This window comes from Numenius arquata, chromosome 9 (assembly GCF_964106895.1).
Source record: "Numenius arquata chromosome 9, bNumArq3.hap1.1, whole genome shotgun sequence".
NCBI lineage: Eukaryota > Metazoa > Chordata > Aves > Charadriiformes > Scolopacidae > Numenius > Numenius arquata.
This window is the reverse complement of record NC_133584.1, coordinates 30,252,803-30,275,302: the sequence shown is the minus strand read 5'-3', so window position 1 is coordinate 30,275,302 and position 22,500 is coordinate 30,252,803. Positions and strand designations below refer to the sequence as shown.

The window sequence follows — 22,500 nt, the reverse complement described above, 5'->3', positions numbered from 1 at the left end:
TACAAAACAGCAGCAGTTCCTTATCAGTGTTTCATCTGTTCAGTAACTAACACGCCCCACAGCTAATGGGATGTCTGCACTGCAAATGGGGTGTAGAAGGTATTGATACTAACTTTGGGTGGTCTAACCTGGCTTTTGGCAATGAAGTCATCAGAATAGAATCAAAGTTGTTCAGGGTTGACTTATGCCAATGATAAAGATTATTTGTTGAGGTTTTTGCTATATATTACATCTGTAAAGTGTGCTACAGTTTGAAAATATGAACATACCACAACCTTTCAAAGTAGGAGTTGGGGGATGGTACAAGGGCAAGCAAAACCTGTGAGGTTTTATTGACATCTCAAAATATCAAGCAAGTTCACTGATTTGCTGAAGTATGGGGTTAGTTTGGGTTAAAAAAGCGTTTTGAAGTATCCTGAAAACCAAGCAGTTGATGACTAAGGTATTAGGTTTCTCTTCATGCTTGAGGGTGTTAGAATCTGTAATAATTGCGGAATCATGGAATCTTCAGAGTTGGAAGGGACCTCTAGAGATCATCTAGTCCAACTCCCCTGCTAAAGCAGGATTTCCTATAGCACATCACTCAGGACTGCATCAAGGAGGGTCTTGAAAATCTCCAGAGAAGAGGACTCCACACCCTCCCTGGGCAGCCTGTTCCAGGGCTCTGGCACCCTCACCGTGAAGAAGTTTTTCCTCATATTTAAATGGAACTTCCTATGTTCCAGCTTGTGCCCATTGCCCTTCGTCCTGTCACTGGGAACCACTGAAAAGAGTCCGGCTCCATCGTCCTTCAGCCCACCCTTTAGGTATTTGTAAACATAGATAAGGTCTCCCCTCAGCCTTCTCTTCTCCAGGCTAAAGAGTCCCAGCTCTTTGAGCCTTTCGTCATCAGGGAGATGCTCCAATCCCTTGATCATCTTAATTGCCCTACGCTGGGCTCTCTCCAGTAGTTCCCTGTCTCTCTTGAACTGGGGAGCCCAGAACTGGATGCAGTATTCCAGTTGTGGCCTCACCAGTGCAGAGCAGAGGGGGAGAATGACCTCCCTCGACCTACTGGCCACACTCTTCCCTACGCAGCCCAGGATTCCATTGGCCCTCTTGGCCACAGGGGCACATTGCTGGCTCATGGAAAGTTTGCTATCCACCAGGACTTCCATATCCTTCTCCTCAGTAGTGCTTTCCAGAAGATCCACCCCTAACCTATATTGGTGCCTGGGGTTCTTCCTCCCCAGGTGCAGGACCCTACATTTGCCCTTGTTGAACCTCCTTATGTTCTTCTCTGCCCAGCTCTCCAGCCTGTTCAGGTCATGCTGGATGGCGGCACAGCCCTCTGGAGTGTCGGCCAGCCCTCCCAGTTTGGTATCATCAGCAAACTTGCTGAGGATACACTCTGTCCCCTCGTCCAGGTCATTGATGAATATGTTGAACAGGACTGGGCCGAGTATTGACGCCTGGGGGACACCGCTGGTTACAGGCCTCCAACTTGACCCTGCTCCATTAATTACAACCCTCTGAGTTCTGTCACACAGCCAGCTCTCAATCCACCTCACTGCCCTGTCATCTAGCCCACACTTCCTTAATTTTCTAATGAGGATGTTATGCGAGACAGTGTCAAAAGCATTGCTGAAGTCAAGGTAGATGACATCTGCTGCTCTCCCCTCATCCAGCCATGCAGTTATTATATCATAGAAGGCTATCAGATTGGTCAAGCACGATGTACCCTTGGTAAATCCATGTTGACCACTTCCAATAACTTCTTGATCTTCAATGACTTGGATATTAATGAAGATCCAATCTTCTAACTGAAAAAATACCAAGATAATAAAATAATACCCTTATATTGCATTGTTAGTACAGTTTTTAATTTTGTTTGGTGCTAGTTCTGGCATATGGACATTACACAGTATGGCACCTGAGCCCAGATGAGGAGAGGAGTGGTTGGCACTGCAGGACTCGGTCCTGGCTGGGGATCTCTGCCTCTCGCTAGGGCTCCTCCGCAGCCAGCGTGGCCCCTGCTGGCCTGCTCCGAGTTGGCTGCCCGCTGGCAATCCTAACGGGGCTAACAGCTCAGCTGGCCCTTAACAATCAGTTTGCCCCAAGGGCAAGTTGTTTTCCAGGCTTCTCTGGTACCCTAGTCAGCCCTTGATACTCTGCCTGCTTAGCCACTCGCCACGGTGGGCTGCACCAGCCTCTCTGCTAATCCCGTGTTACGCTTAGCTTCATCCAGCCACTCCCTTTGACTTGACTGGATCTTTACATTCAGATTTCTGTATCTGGCACAACATGGTAGATAACAAATTTAACACTATGCAGTTGTGATAGAGCTGTCAGCAGCCCAAACTCACTCTACTGCTTTCATTATAGAAACTTAATCAGTTCTTTATACATTATAATGTGTCTTCTCCTAAAGATTAGCTTCAGTCGTATGCCTTTTGTACTCTTGCTTAGTTGAATATTTGCATACGTGAAGTGTGTTTTCAAGTGCTGTTTTTCAGCCTGAAGTGAATGTAGTGCTGTTGTTTGTCTTTAAACATTACGCTTGGACGTTTCTCAATTTGCACATCCTGTTCCATATATCCTGGGCTACATGGCAAATGCTTTTAGCTCTGTCTCCTGCTTATTGCTTCTCCATTACTTGATCTGCAAAACTACAATAATTACTTTCAGGCCTTCAGAGGATTACTTTATCCTAGGTTAGATAATCCCTTAATTTATGAAGATGATATACAGATTGAGAAGAACTGCTACGGGAGGATGGAAATGTGTCGCAAACATCTATAGTGCTGTTTTCCTCCCAAACCCCAAATGAAAGTCTGCTTACCTGGTTCTGTGTGGCGAGTAGCTGCTACTCACCCGTGAGAGCTATCAAGCTTAAATTATCTTGAACTCTGAAGTGTACAAAAGAATGTAAAAAAACCCCAAACAACCAAATTCCCGCTTTTGAAAGTAGATCTAAGTTGCTCTATTACCACAATTGCACACATTTGCATTTAATTGAAATCTTAGTAAGGAACATTCAATATATGCAGTTACCTAATCATTTTTCTGACATCTTTATTTGGTTACAATCTAGTGTAATCGGAATAAACAGAATCCTGGTGTTTCTATAGCAACAGAATGCTACAGTTTGAGAAACTGCTTCATTGCAGCAGATGTATCCGTAACTCTTCTAATAACCTGAGGATTTTAAAACAGCAAATTTAAAAATGAGAATTCTGTTTCATATTTCTACAGGTAAAATTTGGTTTAAAAATTAAATAAATATCTTTCCTGAAGGTCCACACCGTCTTCCAAGATAACCACGGTTTCTGAATTTGTAAAGATACTGAATAAATATATGCTATGAATATTCCATCTATATAAGCAATGGTACTGGTAGGATTTTTTTGAGAAATATGGGGTATTTAGACATGAGGTAGGGTTGGGGATTTTTTGCAGCTTGCAGTTTCCTTTAGTGCAAGCTGTTTTTTAAAAAAACTAGGTAAAAACATGTTGTCTAAATCGGTTATTTTGATCCAACTTAATGACCTGCTCTGTAACAGCTTCATTTATTTTAAAATTTTCCTTATACATAGTAGAGGTGATACAAGACAGTGTAGAAGTGTCAGTTTTATAGCTCTGAAGATCTTCTACATGTTTGGTCAATGTAATTCAGCTGTGCTTTTGTAGTAAGGGGAATAGAAACATAATGTTTCCATTAAAGTGATCAACTATGCATAAAGAAATAGGATAGGAAGATGTATGAAAATGCATTTTGAGAAATCCTATTTTCTTGAGCAAACTGCATCTGTTGTATATACAATTTATGCCTTTTGGATAATTCTGGAAGTCTAGTGGTGCTAATAGTAATTTTACATACTGATTCCTAAAAAAGAGGTATCACCTGTCTGTAAGGTCTAGCATCCTGCTGCTAGGATGCAGCTTTATATTAACCCTAAGGTCTTTACTCATTTGGAGTGTTCATAGAGAAGAGTTAATCAGAATGTTAATTAACGTATAACTTTCAGAGTTATTTTGCATTTCTCTTAATAAAAATATTCTGTTACAGTGAACAAGAACAAAGGTACTCTTCTCTCCCTCCCCTCTCTCTGGTACAGTGTGCCTTCATGCTTCAGAACATTAATATTTCAATAGTCACACTGGATAAAATTGAACAATGGATGAATCCTAATTATTTTTCTTAGACCTGTGATATGATCTTATCCAGAGTCATTTTCTTACATTCTATTCTAGTGAATTTAATTATAAGTCATTCATTCCTACCTGACAGTTTTCTTTAAAAATTGTACTGATAAAAAGAAATTAAAAAAAAAATAAAATTGTCTCTTCTTTTTGTTTCTTCTATGTTGTATTTTTCCCCTACTCCCAGAGTTATTGCAAAGAAGAATGAAAATCATGTCTCTTAGCTGCCTCTGCTCCCTCCTTCCCAGCTGTTCTTGCTTATTTTCTTTGTCATTTCTTTCCTCTGTTTTGTACAGATATCCTCTTCTGATGCTGCTCAGCCTTTGGCATCCTCTCCTTCTCTGCAAGCTGCTGCTGAGAAGAGCAAAGCAGAGGTATATTGTTTTCTGGTGTAACTCCTGTCAGGTTCCTGCTTTGCACAAATGTTTACATTCTGCAGAGTAATTTCACTGAGCTCACTAGAGAATTTGAATTGGTGGCATTTAAAATACTTCTTTCCTTTCTTCCTGTACTAGATAAACGAAAACAACCAGTAGAGTGGGACAAAGCACATGCATGATTCTTACCTCTTGCTTTTTATATATCAAAATTCTGGTTCTGCTCTGGTTTAGTGTCACAAAACTGTGGGAACACCATTTCATTCCCAGCTAATGGGCATGAGTGATGTCCTGTCTCCTCAGGAATTATTTTTGGTATCTTTTTTTATATTACTTGCTTGTTTCAGAATCTAAATTATCAGTACTGTTCCAGCCATTTAGTTCAGTCTGCTGGGAGATAAATATAGAATTAATTTGGTGACACTTCTGTTAACTCATACTGGTTTTAATATCCCTTCCAGGTGGGATGTGTGTGTGTGCTGATGTTACATTTATTGTTTGGAAGGGTCTTTGAAAAAACACACAGACAAGTAGTATATGAGGCATTGTTTGTATGACATTTCAGTAAATGTCACAATTTGCAACAATAACGAAATACATTTTTTTAGAATGTGAATGCTCAATGTTAGGCTCTTTTGGATACTTCACTCTAAATTGAGACTGTATGCAGTATATGAAATAACTTATGATCTGAATGTAAATCATGTTTTCTAGATACAGAAAATGTAGACAGTCGATATAAATTGTTTTAGTTCAGCTGTATTTAAACATTAGTTAAAATTTAAACAACAGTGTCATGGACTAGACCACAAGTCTTCATGAATTTGACATGTTTTTAAAGTTGTACCAGGAATAGCAGTAGCCACTTAGAATGAAACTCGCATTTCCTTTCTTACCTGCCTCTTGATGTATCCTTGATGCAAACCTCATGAAGTTCAACAAGGCTGAGTGCAAGATCATGCACATGGGTTGGGACAATCCCGGGCACAAATACAGGTTGAGCAGAGAATGGATTGAGAGCAGCCCTGAGGAGAACGCCTTGGGAGTGTTGGTGGATGAAAAGCTAAAAATGTGCGCTCACTGCCCAGAAAGCCAACCATGTCCTGGACTGCATCAAAAGAAGCATGGCCAGCAGGGTGAGGGAGGTGATTCTGCCCCTCTATTTTGTTCTGGTGAGACCCCACCTTAAGTACTGCGTCCAGCTCTGGAGCCCCCAACATAAGGACATGAACCTGTTGGAGAGGGTCCAGAGGAGGCCACAAAGCTGATCAGAGGGCTGGAGCGCCTCTCCTGTTAGGACAGGCTGAGAGAGCTGGGGTTGTTCAGCCTGGAGAAGAGAAGGCTCCGGGGAGACCTTATAGCAACCTTCCAGTATCTGAAGGAGGTTACAGGAGAGATGGAGAGGGACTCTTTGTCAGGAAGTGTAGCGATAGGACGAGGGGTAACAGTTTTAAACTGAAAGAGGGGAGATTTAGATTAGATACTAGAAAGAAATTCTTTACTGTGAGGGTGGTGAGACACTGGAACAGGTTGCCCAGAGAAGCTGTGGCTGCCCCATCCCTGGAGGGGTTCAAGGACAGGTTGGAGGGGGCTTGGGGCAACCTGCTCTAGTGGAGGTGTCCCTGCCCAGGGCAGGGGGGTGTTGGAACTAGAATTTCTTTCAGGTCCCTTCCAACTCTAACCATTCTGTGATTAAAATTTGAAAGTTCCTCTGTTTAACTAGTATGCCATGTTGTTAGAAATGAATATTGGGGAAAAAAATATTTTTTGCTTAGAATTTAAGATCAGTATAAAGCCAGTTTGATTTTATTATCTTCATAGTTCTTTTTGGCTGCATAATGAAACACTTGAGTTGAAGTTCTGGCATGAATACAGCACCTGAGAAATGTTTTTATTTAGTCTGAATTCATTTTTATCTAATGGAGCTGAAGGAGAATGTTTGCATATTGAAATTGTGAAGTGTGAAGATGAAGGACTTACAGGTTTTCAAGTCCACAGTGAAAATTAAGTGAATGAAAATAAAGTTGCTGGGAGAGAGTTCCTGTAGGCTTTGGGAGGTGTGGAGGCAGAAGCACTGGTGAATGGCTTATTTTAAGTCTTCATACATTCACTATGAAACTTTCAGGGATTTTTTAGGGGCAATGACAGGCATTTATTAACTTTTGGTCACCTTTATGGACTGTTTGCCATATGAAACTTACTGCAAGCCCTCTTCATTCTCAAAATCCGAAAGAATAAAAGTTTACAGATACTTTTTCCTCTAGAAGCAAAGCTTCTCTAACAAAACATATTTTTAAAAAATGTTGAAGTCAAACTGGAAATCAGGACATCCTGAAGATGATCATATGCAACAAAATTAACTTTACTTAAACATATTCAAGTGACTTAAGGTACTGTATTTGAAAAATAAGTGTATTGTTATCACACTTCCAACAATCTTTCCCAGGAAGAGAGGAAACAAATTGCAGTTGTCTAAGATGTAGAAAAGCTTCCACAGGAGAAGCTATTAGGTTTATTTAAATTATTCAACTTGGGAAAGTGTGAGTGGGGACAGGGAATGAAAGACTTTTGGAAAAGTTCTTGCTCTGGCAGTACATTTTTGTGCAGCAGGTGATTACAGTTACAGGATCTGGGGAGTCTTTAGAATGCATGTTGGTACTAGGATCAGTGCCATGGTAATGGAAGAAAGGCTAAGTTTGGTTTCAAAGGCATGGCTTTGCATTTGTAATCTTAGTTCAGTGAATCTGCAAGTCTCAGATTATTATGATGGCCTCAAAATAAAACACTGCTCTGTACTTGTCACAGTCATACAAACTTCTTGTTGCACATCTGGCGCTGCCACAGGAGAGATACAGTGTTGGCTGCACCTCTGGTTTGGACTGCCGGGCTCATTTTTGTGTTCCTAATGTTCACTAAAATCTAAGTTGGTCTCTGGTTCTTTTCCTCAAAACAGAAATTCCAAATTGCCCTTTTCTGATGTTTCATGGTTGTGGTCGTTGCTTCCTGTTGCTTGAGTGACACCTGCATTTAAGCAGGTGCTTGGTGTGATAGACTCACGTTCCAGGACCTGAGTGTTTGAGTTAATGCCTGATGAAATAATTCACAGGGATTAGTTGGGACTTGAGTTACCTCAATTGAGTAACCCAAATCCATCTGGTAAATATGGTGAAACTTTTGGAAATTGATTATTTGAAGTTGTGAAGAATGTGTTCCTTGAGTCCCACCGTGCCTGGTCCCCCCCAAAAAAGAGAAAAAACCCCCCACCTCTGCATTTTAGCATTAGAACTATTTTAGCCTAATGTCGTGTTACACAGATTTTAAAATTACATATATCACATGTTAAAAAGGAAAAAAAAAAATCCCTATTGACAGAATCATGTAGCCTAGTAAGCTGTTCTATTTGTAACACTAGAGCTGCATGGACAGGTACCAAACCTCTCAGTCTAAGCTCTCAACCTTCCTCCTAATTTTGGGAAACTTGCTAAAAAATAGTGTTTTCTGGAACAAAGCTGTTTTGAAGCTTTGAACAGAGGGATCCAAGCCTAATGTCTGAAAGAACATTTAGGAGCTACTGCCTCATCTCCTTTATTAAATATGGTAAACTCTTGTTCCATCCGTTTTCAAGTTCAAGTATACTTCCTAGTACCATACTGTAGTTGTACAAGGTAAATGCAGAGAGCTTACTGGGTCTAAAAATCACCACTAACACTGTGTCAAAGCAATTGGTAGCCTAAAAAGTCCATATCTTCTGTATGTTATGGTGCCTTAAGGAATATTTCATGCTTTTCTTCAGTCAACTTGCAATATTGCCCCATTGATTCATTCAAAACTTAAATAAAAAAACTTCTGTAATGTCATTATAATGCATTCAAAGTAAAGGGATCTCTTATGTTTTCTCTTTCTGGAACAACTTAATGTTTTATGACTCAGCATATGGCCCAAGTCAACTTCATACATTCAGGAGTATTTTTTTAAGACTACTAGACTATCTTTTAGAATTAGGAACTCTGCAGAAAGCTGCATGCACATTACCTTACTATAGTTTTTTTGGTGAAAGACACTGGCATCTGTCCTAATGACAGAGGTTATCAGAGGTAATGGACTATTGGGGTTTTTATTTTCAGATCTACTTAGTGTAGGGGTAGCAACACTGATTCTTTTTTCCTTCTTTTTATAAGAAGAAAGGCAAATGAGCAGGTGAAATAGTTAATTTTTTGAATTCTCAAAGTTACAATATTTTTAGTAGTACTATATTTGAGAATGTATTGAATTCTCAGAGTTACAATGCTTTTACCTGTATATAGTAGTAGTATATACTACTAGTATAGTACTAGTATATATACTGTATATATAGTAGTTACTATTTGAGCAAAATGAATCACTTCTGGAAGCAGAGCAGATAGAGGCATAAACTCTGAATTGAAAGAGAGTAACTCTAGATCTCTGTTTATTTTCTATATTGACATTATAGACATTCAGTATGTTTGCAAATGCATTGTTATTGAGTAGTGGCAAAATGCCTTTTTTTCAGAAGGAAAAAGAAAAAAAGAAAGAAGATAAAAAGAGAGAGAGAGAATCAGAAAAGCCATCAAAACAATTAGCCGCTGAAAAGGTAAGAACTGTTTCTTTTTTCCATTTATTTAAAAATTACTCATAGTATTAGATGTACAATGATTTGGAAAAAAAAGAAAGTGTGTTTGTGTGTGTGTATATATATATGTACATGTGTATGTGTGTGAATAGTAATCCAGATATTCCACATGAATGATTTACCTGTGCTGTTGCTTGCATACAAAGGTTGGTTGACCATATGATGAGGGAAGCCGGTTAAGATTTGTTAAGACTTAAGCTCAGCCAATTAAGGTTTTTAAGATATACCATTGCTATTCTTGGCACAGAAAATTTTCATTTTTATTGAGCACTGTATGATCACCTAATACTGTCTTTCATAAATTAATGCATTTTAAAAATGAGTGTATAATCTGTAGAATTCAATTAATAACTTTAGGTAGCTTGAAAACATTCAACTAGATCATTTCATAAAACATGACAGTTAAGGTGGTTCTATACGCAGCTAAATGAAAGCAGAATGAGCAGAACGTACATAGGTACAATTAAAATTTCATGTACACTTCTGTATAGAGTTAATATTAAATAAAAATGGAATGCGGAATTTAAGTATTAAATAGAATAATTTCTCCAAAGGCAGATGTCCTCTCTCAGATGATGTGAATCTATTAGTATGTTCTCATCTTTAGTGTATTCTGCAGAACACATTGGAATCTCCATCTGTCAGTTTATTCCCCAACTGTGCTGTGTTACAATTATAAGAAAAGTTGTATATTAGTACATCTTGATTGCAGTGAATACACGATGATGTATTTCTAGTTCAGTTTTCAAATAGAAGTTTTTTATTTTGCATATAAAAACAAGATACAAAAATGTGTGCATACTTGGAGGGGAAAAAAGCCCCTTCCCAATACAAATATTTTTTTTCTGAAATTAGAAAGTAGTTTTGGAATAAGTTAGTGTAGAAGCAAATTTTGTTATGACAATTTGCAAAGCTTCACTGAGCTAGGGGAAAAGGATATCCAGGTTCATATGGTAGGAGGTTAAAGCATATTTATGGACCATCCCTGAATGTGTTTAAGAGTCGTTTAGATGTGGTGTTGGGGGGATATGGTGTAGGGGAGAACTTTGTAAAGTAGGGTTGATGGTTGGACTTGATGATCCCAAGGGTCTTTTCCAACCTGAATGATTCCATGATTCTATGACAACAAAAATGTTAAAATTGTTGATTATTGAAGTTTTACAAGAGCACCCAACCAAATTAAATGTTTTATTCCAGTCCTTAGAACAATATACTTTAGTCATAAAGGCTAAAAACATTGCTGTAGCTTGGAAATCTTTTTTTTTGGACATTCAAGCTGGAGACAGTGATTTCAGATGTAGAGTAGAATTTCTTCAAGAACAGAGAGATCTGCTGCAGAACAGTGAGTAGCAAGGATAATTGTTTGACTATTTTTCTGGGCTGTTCCACTTTCTGTGACAAAATTACTGGGTAATTTGTAATATAACAAGATCTTACTATGTCACCTACAGATTCAGTCTAGTACAGTGATTAGCGTTTTATTGGAAGCAGCCAACGATGTGATGTTCCACATCAGATCTGCAGAATTCTTAATAAAATAAAATAAGTGACGTTGCCAAGCTACTGGCAGCTGTAATGTTTGGTTTTATTCAGTCTAATTGAAGAAAGTTGAGAAACTTGCATAACTTTCCCGGGGTCCTTCTTCTCCCTCTCCCCGTGCCATTTCCACAATTACAGACCTCAAGTTTCCTCAGTGCTCATGCTTAAAATAACCTTAACCTTACAGTTACTTTGGAGAAAAACAAAAAAAAAAAAATTAAGAAAAATGCTGAAACAATTATTATACAGCTCTTCACGACATGGAACCTGGGGCCAGGTTACGTGGAGCTGAGATGTCCAGTCAAAGCCCAGCTTGTTTGCAAGCAACAAATGCCAATTTTGGCAATATGAAATTGTGTTGCACTGCAAGAATAAATAATCAAATTGAGCTAATTGCATGCTTCTTATGGCCAATAGCAAGAATAATAGCACAAGGCAGACTGCGTGCAATGAAAGCAATTTTTAGGTGTTGTGTACACACAATTAAGATTTAGAGATTTTGAATTGTCTTAAAAAATTAATCTGATACTTTAAGAGTCCGTTTCAGCAGTGGAGAGGGAAGAAAGTCAGTAGTTTGACCACCAGCCTTATGTGTTTCGTTGATGGTAACAGATGAAAATTGTGAATTTGTAGGTGAGAAAAAAAAGCTAGGCTTTTAATAGCCATTTTTTAAACTTCTTCATCCTGCCCACCCTTTCATCAGCTGCTGAGGAGCTTTCCTTTATTATTAATGACTCTTGCACGGCTAGAGTTGGTGAAATTTTCCAAATCAGCCTTTTTTCTTGTTTCTTTTTTTTTTTTCTCCTTCCTTTTCTGCCTGAGCTGACTGAACAAGTTCTCCATTTGGGAACAGAACAAAACACTGAACTCCTTTTTTATTTCTAGTCTGTCTACTGAGTAGGATTTTTATTCATCCTTGAGTAATTGAATGTGCTCAATTTGCATCATTTGGTGACTTTAAAAAGCATATGTAGCCTACATATTCTGCTGGCATGTGAGGGAGCTATGAAAGCCTCATAGTAGTTTTCTCAACTAAAATTTAAACTATGTGGACATTTTAGGTAGAGTTTCTGCTCATAGCAGAGAGGAACACTTCAGATAAGCTTCATCCTCTTGTCTGTCTTCATCCTATCCGCCTTGTACCCTTTTTCGGCTAAAAGGAAGCGTGACAGGGAAGGAGATGGGGTGCAGTCCGGTCATCTGGGCTGAGGGATCAGGACTATGAGGGACATGGTTGGGACGTGGCCATTGTGTGAACTGGGGAGATTGTGTCCCCCAAGGATAAACAAGAGCTGCAAAGAATGGGCTGAGGAAGAGTGTGCTTGCAAACAATCAAGTGGTATAAATACTTCATTTAGTAGAGGCACTTGTGTTGCACTATTTAGAGCAGAGAACTTGGATTGAGGTGTGTAAATGCTCTTGAATTTCAGAGCAACTAGGATAATTCTAGGTTTTTTTCAAGACGTACCTTTTTATGTCTATCCGCAGTACAAATTCAGACAAAAAAGGCATCACGAGGTATGATGTCTTGAGGCTTTGGAGTGCTCCCAGAGTAAAGGGAGAAAGTTCATATGCCTAAATGTTCATATTTTTATAGGATTCAACTTTGATATAGTTTAATTTTTGAATGAAGAAAACCTGATGTGCGTCAGTGTTAGCAATCCAGAATTAAGCCAGAAGTGATTTAGAAAACTGCCTGTGGAGAACTTGGCAAGTACTTCTGACATCCCAAATTAGAAAGTTCAGCTAAGTCCATGGCACTGAATGCTTTGGAAGTGTTTGGATTCAGCTTTCTGCAATGTTTATTTTAGAGGTTTCACATCAGTGGAAGACTTTCAGGAAAATATTGTGATGGTTTCGCTGTAAAATACTGCCTATTGAGGGCCATAGTTACTGTGAAACCACATCTAATTTATGGAGAATAAGCTCTTTAAAGACATGATTATGTTGTATTGGGACAGTAAAGTTAAATGGTTAGGATATAAAGAACAAACTTTTTTTTTTCCTCACAAACTACTTGTGCTTTTGCAAACTATCATTGACATTCAAAGTTAAGACTTTTTTCATTCTGCTGAACATAGCAGGATGATGAATGTTTCTGAAGGATTGCAGCAGTGATTGATTAACTGAAGTACTATTTGACACTGAGTTTAGTTTGTTTTGTTATATTGCATTTTGAGTTTGAAATTGGCTCGTTTGTATATAGAGTTGATTTAAGTGACAGAAATGGGTCAGTTAGAGGTTATCTTTCAATGGTAGTATATCAAACACTGTTTTTCTTCCCCAAACTGGAGACTAAATTGCAAGCTTATACTCAGCAATAACAGTAAGCTGGTGCCTCTCAGTCAGCTGGCACCAGCAGCACCAGATGGCCAGCATTACGGAGGTGCTGACATAACTTTATTTGCATTTTAAAAGTGCTAGAGTACCCCTCAAATAAAAGGAAGGGCAAATCATATTAGCAGCTTTTCCCCTTCATATAGGAAAAAAACCAATATGTCAAACACCTGTGTAACTGAATGGGAAGAATTTAATGTAGCTTATTAGGGCATTGTGTGTGTGTGTTTGTTTCCCCCCAGAGACAGCTAAAACTCCCACAGAAATCAACCTGTCTGGGCAAGTGAGACAAGAGGTCCCTATTTATTCTCTGGGGATGTTTTTTACTTACACAAAGTTTTCCAAATTATCATCCTAATCATTTTGTACATGAAAAAATGAGCTGGAGTGAGTAGTGGGCTTGCGTTCTTCCCTTCATCGTGAGAGTGAGTGGAAGAATGAAAGGCTGCAAAATTTTTGGTGTCTACTTAAACACCGGTTTGGTGGAAGTGATATATTTAGGTGTTTACTTTTAAGCCATAGGAATACGTTGACTATGCAAATACTGACCTGAATGATGAATTAAATACAGAATTACATTCTACATATTCTAAAGGCTTTCTTAATTTTGATACCATATTGATATATTTGTTAAATCCCTTGGGAAGTTGTTCATAGTATGTTTCAATAAACTTCTAAACATTATTTGCCTGAGTGATTTCATTTTTTAATGTTTTCTCTTTATAGAAATTTAATTTTTTACATAAATTTAAGTGCTAGTATGTAAGTAATCAAGTGTATATCAGAGGAACAGAAAAACAGAAATGTGTTTTGCCCTCTGGCTGAATATATGTTCTTATTTATACTCCTAGTCCTTGATTTCACAAATTCAGACTTAAGTCTCACGTTCAGGCTCACGTGTTAGGACTATGTGGTAAGGCTTAGGACAACCTGTTTCCCTGCCTCCTCCCCCTCCCAGAATGTGAAGGGTTTTAAGGCTTCTTGTTCTCTCAGTCTGCATTTTATGGACATGTCCCAGCCTGGTTTTACGTTTCTAATCATACCTTCTCAGACTTATGGAAGAGATTGGATTCTTTGGGTTCTTTGGTTGCTTCTAATGCTAATCTGGAGAAAGGCAAATCCAATTAGATTCTTCCCAAAACTGTATGATTCGTTCCCTTTGTAGGTAACAAAGGGCTCCTTATGTTTGAGGATTGCCTTGAAAAATAGTCTTAATTAGTGAAATTAATCTGTCATGGCTCTTATTACGTACTGGGAGTTGTAGACAAAGAAATTAAGAAATAGATACTGCAGGTAAAAGCAATTGAAAGAAAACCCTTTTTTTGTCAGATGGGAAGAAGGTATTTGTCTTTTTAGTGTTGGAAAAGCAGACAACTTACGGGAAGGGTATCACTTTTTTTTCCTCAGCCCAGTGTGTGTTTTCTGTATCAGGTTAATCCTCTCCACTCTGATCTGCAGCAGAACGGTTTTAATGGGTGGTAGGCTTTTGTTTGTTTGTGTTGGTGGTTTTTTTTAATTCTATAGAAATGGAATCTTGAAACTATGACAACAAGCTTGGTTTAGGGCTGCTTTGGTTAAATTGGCCTTTGTTTGACTTGCCAAACTATTTTTAACAAAAAGGTATTGTTATGTATACTTAATGTTAATTGATCCTTGGTTATAGTTTTGCTCTGTGCAGGGTCAAAACCTAAAACTGCCCTGGGTTTTCAGTTGATAGGACTTAGTAACAGATGACATTTTCAGGTTTCTCCTGCTTGCTTGTGATAAGCTTCACCTCTTTCCTGGTGACTTTGAGACAATTTGGAAGGCAAGATCTACATACACTTATGTGTATATTCGAAGGAAAAAAAAAAGTGGCCACATTTAAATAAGCATGAACTACATCAGCCTTATTTATGGATGGATGCTATCTTTAGATGAAAACGTCTATGTCACTATGTCTTATTCATTCTGAGACATTTGTAACCACAGGAGCATGCATGATTGAAATGCAAATATACAATCTCATCGAAAAAGTTCTATAAAAATTATAGTACTAGTTAGGAGGTTGTATACGATCAATGAAATGTGCAAGAACAAAAAGCATGATATTTTTACAGAAGTGGTACTGGTAGATGGAACTGAATGTAAAGAACAGTAAGGATTGGATGAGATGAAGTTGGTAACAGGAAAAAGACATTTAATTTAAATAATGTCACTGAAAATAATAGTATTATCTTGTTTTGAATAATAGGTGGCCTTTATTTTCCTAAAATAATGCGAATATTGGAGCATGAGCAAAGCAATCAAGTGTCTTAGTGTGTTCTGTTTCATTTTACTGTGCTTAAGCGAGAACGTACTTAAGCTCCAGAGGGGAGAGATCTCACTCCAGTATGTGACCATCAAGATAAGGCAATTGGGTAGTGGGGAGCACTGTCAGATGTGCAGGTCTTACTTAAGAGTCAAGATAGTAACTCTGTTTTCCAAAAAAAAAAAACGATTTTAGATGCCACTGACAATATTTAAAGCCCCAACATTAGCTTAAGCTTTAAATTGTTTTAAAAAAAAAAAAAAAAAAAAAAATAGGTTGTAAGAGGTTTCAACACGCTTCCAAACACTGTCATGCAACTTTCAGTGTCTTCCAGTTTAAATTCATAGTTGACATAGGTATTGATTGTGTGGCTTTTTACTGAAAGGAATGAGTATTTATTTGGACTGTTGACTTTAATATGTTTTGATAGTTGCTCATGGCACAAGAACAGTTGCATAGAAAATTTTGCGGCTCTGGCATTCTTCCTGGTATATAATTATGTCTTCACAAAATTAAACGTATTTGGAAGATAGCACTGTGGCTGTGGTGGAGGTAAAAGCAAGATGAGGTAGAAACATGATCTTTTAACACAATTTGAAGGCAATGGACAAGTTTCTCACTCTAGATAATATAGTGAGATTATAAGTACGGTACAAAATTAATTCACCGGTTACCTATTTGTTCAAATAACTCTTTAATGCTAAATTCCTTATATGTCAATCAACACTATTAACCCATCTGCAATTAATTGCCTCCTGTCTCTGTTGAAAAAAGGGTTGCAACTGGATGAGCTTGTCTTTCAGTTCCACTTGAAATTTTTCCTTTATAAAATTGGTGCCTGCAGCTAGAAAATGTTGGCAGTTCTGAGGCTGATACCCATGCAAGTCAGTGTTCAGCTGAAAAATAAATGTGTCCCAGCTCTCTGCTCAGTAAGTACGGTCTCTCTCAACTTTGAGGGTATTGTACTTCATGTCAGAGTAAGGTATTGCAGGCTTGTCTACTAGACAGATAGTGTATTTTATACTGTGTAGTGACATGGGTGACTTCTGCTCAAGATAACCTACAGATTTTTTGTTTGTTTTATATACTTAATCCTCAGTTTACACTGTAAGGAGATATATCTTTTTCCTTTGTTTAAACATAGACTATTTTAGTGGTGCAAAAGAAATTGGTTTGGTTGAATCTCAGTATTAATGTTGAAAGGGGTGCTTGAACGAGCAAGTCAGAGCTCTTGTAATATCATTTTGAAGGGTCAGTTGTACAGAATCTTTGAAGCTGTGAATCTAGACAGTTTTAGCGATCCTTACTTTTAGTAAGGATGATTTAAATATTCATTTTCAGAATACCTAGAAATTTCATATAAGTTTACATTATTTAAACTGGAGGAATAAAAGTAGAAAGCAGTTTGACTCATTTCCAGTTGAGATGTAGACTGCTAGACTGGATTGTGTTTAGAATGCTTCTCGATAATTGGTGTTAAAGATGACAGTGACGTGGAGGGCGAAGACAAAGAAAATAGTTTACTCAAGTAAAAGGAAGTCCGTTCTGGTATTGCTTAAAATTAATTAGTTTCTAAGATTAATTCAGTTAAAATTAGCTTCTAAAGTAATTGTTTCAAAGTGGTTAACTTTGAAATGTGAATAAAACCGTGGGAAAAAACCTGACTGGCAGGAGAAACTAATACAGCTAATGGTTGTAAGTCATAAGTACTTGGTCATGTCTACATGAACAAGTCATAAGTACAAGATGCATAAGTACTTATAAAACATTTCTCCCTCTAAGTTCTGCATTTGTGAAACAGAACGATGTATTTGTATATGAGAATGATGAAGTACTTCTATAGCAGCAAAAAAGAAATAACAAGCTGATAGAGAAGTAAGAAAAATTAACCTATGGGGTTATTTCAGTCTGATAGCTGTCAGCGACAGGAGTGAATTTCCATGGGGCTGATTGAGAGGCTTTTTTTAAACGCATCTCTATAGACATAGTATGCTGAGACATTGTAAAGTGTTTATATCGTACTGCTTACCCTGTACTGGCATCTTTTCTGTCATTATAGCATCAGTCCGACACAAGAAGCAACTCCATTAGGAAGATTCCTGATTCGGAGGTGGTTTATATGAAACAATATTCAGTGTGACGCTGTTAGGTTATGTGACTAAAACATAAAGACAGCAAAAATCAGAGGAACAATGATAGAGAGGAGAACAGGAGTAATCTAATGAATCAAAATAGAGTGCAGTGATCTGCTTCTCCTAGGTCCACCAAAGGAGAGTGGTGGGGTGGGTCAAGGGAAGACCCCCCACCCAAGCAAAGAGACCCACCCAGAAAGAATACAGGAACGCCAGGCAAGTCAGGGGTGATTGCATACTAGGCTATAGGATTTATTATGGGATGCATAGAGAAAAGAATTTGGGGATAGGGCAGAGAATATTGTGTGAAGCTTATTCTGGGATGGTTAGGTGACAGACCAAAAGCAGGGAAACAGAGAAATCAAGGTGGATTGAGGTGGAACAGGCACGAGGAAGCAGGGAGGACAGGGATAGAAAGGGCCAGTCACGTATACGCCAGGTTGCTGGGCAGTATGCTTGCCTGAGCCCTGCACTTGATTACTGCGGGCTCTCCTATGCCGTTGCCAAATTCTATTTGCAACCATACTATGTGTGAGTGTGTTGTCTCTTCTGCATCTGTGTGTAAAAACTAGTGAACTTCAAGTTGGACTACCAGACAAGAAGGATAGACGAGGTTGGTGTCAACCACTAGAAAGGGATGGTAGGTTTGAGGAACATAAGGGTCAGCAGCTGGAGACACTGCCATCTAGAAGCCAACTATTGAAAAGCAGCATGTCTAAGACCGACTACTGGAGACACCTGTACTGTGCTCACACACGTGTGCAACTACTGGCAAAATTCATGCTGGACTAGGCAGTGAGTAGGGTGCCAGCATTTGGAAAGATCCAAGGTCTGAGCTGGTGACTGGCTAAGGGTGTAGGGTCTTGATATTGGGTGAACTTGTTTCATGTAAAAGGCATTTTTCAGCAAAAAAGCACTGTTATTATAGTCAAGGAAAAGAATGCAAACGCATCCCTTCATGAATAAGGATGGAAAACAATGCTTGTATTGGATTGTTTTTTCACTGTGAGCTCAGTCAGTTACCGTGCCTGAAATAGCTCATTCTTGTCTGGAGACATATGAAGAAGGAATTACAAATATATACCCCTTAGTTCTGAATTGGCTACGCTGATGTTATATTACATATGACTCTAAAGGTTTTTTAGAAGGAAAATTATAAAAGAAAACCATTTAATGAGGAACTGGAACTAATACAGCTGCATTACTGCAGCCTTGCCCAGGCTAATTAGCTCAATAGAAGTGGAGTAGAAATATGTAAGCTGACTTCATATAACCATAATATGCGGTTCTAAAACTGAAGATGTATTTAAAACAGCTTGTAAAAATACACACCAAGTTTATTGCGTTTCACAGCTTGCAGACTGAGATGCTTTGGAATGACTCAACCCTAATTGGATTTATAGATGCTGTAATGGGACACTGGATCAGCTACAGCTTTAAGATCTGCCTAGATTTTCTCCTTCATAATGATTTCTTCTAAAACATTTAAAAAATGGGTTTTATTGGATTAAAAGTACAATGCTTGGGTTTTATCCAAATCAAGTTCCATGACAAGATAATACAAAACAGGAAAAGGGTTGATAAACAGCTTTCCCTCTGCCTTTTTTGTCCTTGCTTCTAGGCTCAAATCTAGTAATTTCAGAGATTTAGAGGTGCAGCAAACCCTGCTCAAATCCTCGGCTTCAGAATCCTCTGCACTCAGACTATGTGCCTGTCCTTCTCTGCAGTCTTGCCATCTCCAGCTCAGCTTTAGGTTCCTACTTCTTGTTGTGACTGTTACCTAGCAATCATCTTGCAATTTTTTAACACTTCTTCAAGTGCCAAACTTGACCGAAAGAGCTTGCTCTCTTTTTTCAGATCCTATTCTGAACTTATCAGCTTTAAGAACATAACGTTTGAAAATGAATGCATACAACTGGTATTTCAAATATGGTTGTTACTATGTAGATTTAAAAAGAAAGAATCTTTAATATTCTGCCATAGTCTCAGCAGTAAGTATAAAGACAACTTCATTTTAGGAAATTATGCTTCTACAGTTGGATACCTTGTCTTGAACAAGGTAAAAGGGCCTCAGAATGTCTGATGCATTAGAAAGGAGCTAAACTGATTCAGCTAAGTACAATATGTGAAAGGTTTTAAGCCTTCTTTGAGTTCATTGACTAAAGTAAATGAGATCTTGGCTAACATTTTAAATTCAGTTAAACTAAGGTGGTAGTACTAGATGATCAATAAGTAATAACAAAGGAGTAGTCTTAATCCACTTTCTATAGATATTATTAGCATATTAGCCTAGACCTAGATAAAAGCATATTAATGGAATAAGATTATGGTGCAGCTGTCTGTTAGTTCTACCGTGAAGTTTTTAATTCAAATGACTAAAGATGTAACACATTTTACATAATCTTGTACGAGTGCCTTGCCCTAACTGGGAAAATCTAATGAAATCCATATACCCAGGTTTTTAAAGTGGAGTTGTAGATCACTTAAAAATGTTTTCCTTCAGGAGTGTGTTTCAACTGAATGACCTTCTTGTGTACAGAATCCTAGTTTACAAAAAAGAAAGAAAAAAAAAAAAAGAGGCAATTCAATTTTGTTGGTTTGCTTGGTATACATGCCTTAAATTAGCTTACCTACATCAGCGTGAGTAGCTCAGTGTCTGAGAGTGCTTCATTGGAATAATCACAATAGACTCTTAAGTATTTAAAACTTAGATTTTCCCCTTGGTTCAGCTGTTTCTTTGAGGTAATTCTAGTTTTATAAATAAGAGTGGCAGCTTTTTTTTTTTTTGGTTGACATGCAGTTTTTTTTCTTTTGATTAGAAATGCATCAGTTCGCAGAGTCACTGTAGTCTGTACAACTTCATAATGATAGTAGTACATCTTGTGATTCGATACAGTGTACTTGTTTTCTGGCTTTTTTGCTAGTAAGGCAAAATACAAGTTCACCACTTGCTAAAAGTATGCTAAATTTTGAAGAGTTATTCTGATTTATTAGGTTTCTTTGTATTTAGCTACAAGTCTGAAAGAAAGACTAGTATCATACAGGAGGGTAAACAGAATGACGTGCTTCATCTTCAAAGTGATTTAAATTCAATATTATGAAAGGATTAGTGTTTACTGACATGTCAGGTACAAAAGTTGTAAAAGCATTCTTTAAAAATTCGAAGATACCTAGGTGAGTAATGCTTTAAATAGATACAGACTAAACTAACACATATAGTAGAAGTATATGAGCTGTAGGGAAAAATCGTATCTACAAACCTATTGCAAACTTACCGTAAATTACTAACATTATTTTCTCATATAGGAATTCTCAAATGTTTATGCTGTCTTGCGAGTTTTATTGCAAACAGGTAATGAAGAGGGAAGGAATCCAATTACTTTATGCCAATTCCTACCTAACCAGCAAAAGAAGATTTTTGTTCAGTAACCATAGAAGCATCTTGAGCTCTAGTGAGTAAACTGCAAGTTGCTTTTAAGTAGCTTAGAAGTGATTTTCGCTAAATTATATGATGGATCTCCTGCTTTCATAAAGCTTCTTGTAGTTAAGGTAGGGTATAGAAATTAGAAATGCATGGGTAGCCAGATGTGTATGAAACAGACTGAATTCTAGACTCATAGGAATTTTTCACTGAAGTAGAAAATTGAGGAAAATGTGAAGTATTTTTTGTGCGTCATATTAAAGTATGAAAATAGGAGCAGATAACTGGACTGGAATCTGGGATCGGATTGTTGAAACAATCGATCGGGTGTTGAAACCTCCTGAATTATTTACATGAATACCTTGTAGTAGTGAATTCAGCAAAAGTTCCACTTGTTTTTAAAGTATTTTGAGGGGTTTACATTTCTATTGGGTGTCATATGTCTTTCAGAACTATTAAACCTTCAAAGTTTGTAAATATGAAGATAATTGGTATAAGGTTACAGAACCAGAAAAGGGAAACTTGAATTACCTAACATTATTCTTTTTTTTTTCCCAAAGTCACTCATTTACAATGAAAAATAACCACAGTATTTTCACTGCGTGCTAGCACTTTTGAGCCAGCTGCTACCAAAAGAAGCTTGTGTCACCATTGTCAATTCTAGAGCAAAATGTGCTCTGTCAGAGGAGAATAATCTGGTGAACAGGAAGGTGCAGAAGAATAGCCCGAAAATACAGAGTTCAGACAGACCACAGGCTCTGGAGTCTATGGTCATACTAAAAAATGTTCTGAAAAGATTACAGTGTCTTTAACCACTTCACAAGCTTGGATTGGTTTCCTATTTTGTTACAGTAATAATTTAAAAAAGAGAATGGGGATAACTGAAGAGCAATGTAGTTGCTGCTAGATCTGAATATTACTGGTTTTTTTCTCCTTCAAAGTCTAAGACCTCACTTATTTGTCTGTCCCACCAACCACACAAACTGGCATAAAGCTTTCCACCACCCTCGTCTCCTACCCGTCTTCTCATACACTTAGTAGCCCAACATGCTTGTGGGAACAGTGCTGAGAGTCAGGGAAGGACAAGCTGTTGTTTCACAGAAAAGGAGCGTGGGTAACAGCAGCAACAGACCTCAGCATATCATGTTCGATGTGTGAATTTAATAGGTGTGTGTGATTGTCAGTCAAGGCGGTAGCGACCCTCCTTTTTGTCTTCCTCATGAGATAACCATATCCCTTGGACAACATTGTATGTGCTGTACTGTAATCTTTGTACAGAGGAAAGAGGAGAATTGACTTGGCAATGCTTCCATTATTTTTCTTTTCTCTGAGGCAGAATGAATGATTCCTGTAATGTTTATCTCCAAAAATAACTGGCTGAACAAAATCTAATTAAATGCCTGCCTGAGACATTGGAATTCCTACAGTATGCAACTTAAGCTTCAGGTGTTACTTAATGTTCTTCACAGTCACATCTTCTGCAAACTTGCTGTCTAGGTCTCTGCAAGAAAATATAGCTGCCCATTCCAGGGAGTGGGAGTTTATTTTTGGATGAGTCTCCTGCAAAACTA

General features: G+C 37.9%; 1 protein-coding gene across 2 annotated transcripts in view; it reads left to right on the top strand.

The window, feature by feature from the left end:
• Nucleotides 1-22,500, top strand: part of SMAP1 (small ArfGAP 1) — a 105,612-nt gene that overhangs the window by 42,453 nt on the left and 40,659 nt on the right. The window contains exons 5-6 of one of the 2 annotated variants that reach the window (XM_074153850.1): nt 4,479-4,556; nt 9,091-9,171. In XM_074153850.1, coding sequence (XP_074009951.1) covers nt 4,479-4,556; nt 9,091-9,171 — 159 coding nt within the window. The remainder of the gene's footprint in view (nt 1-4,478; nt 4,557-9,090; nt 9,172-22,500) is intronic. The other variant, XM_074153851.1, reaches the window with a different exon arrangement.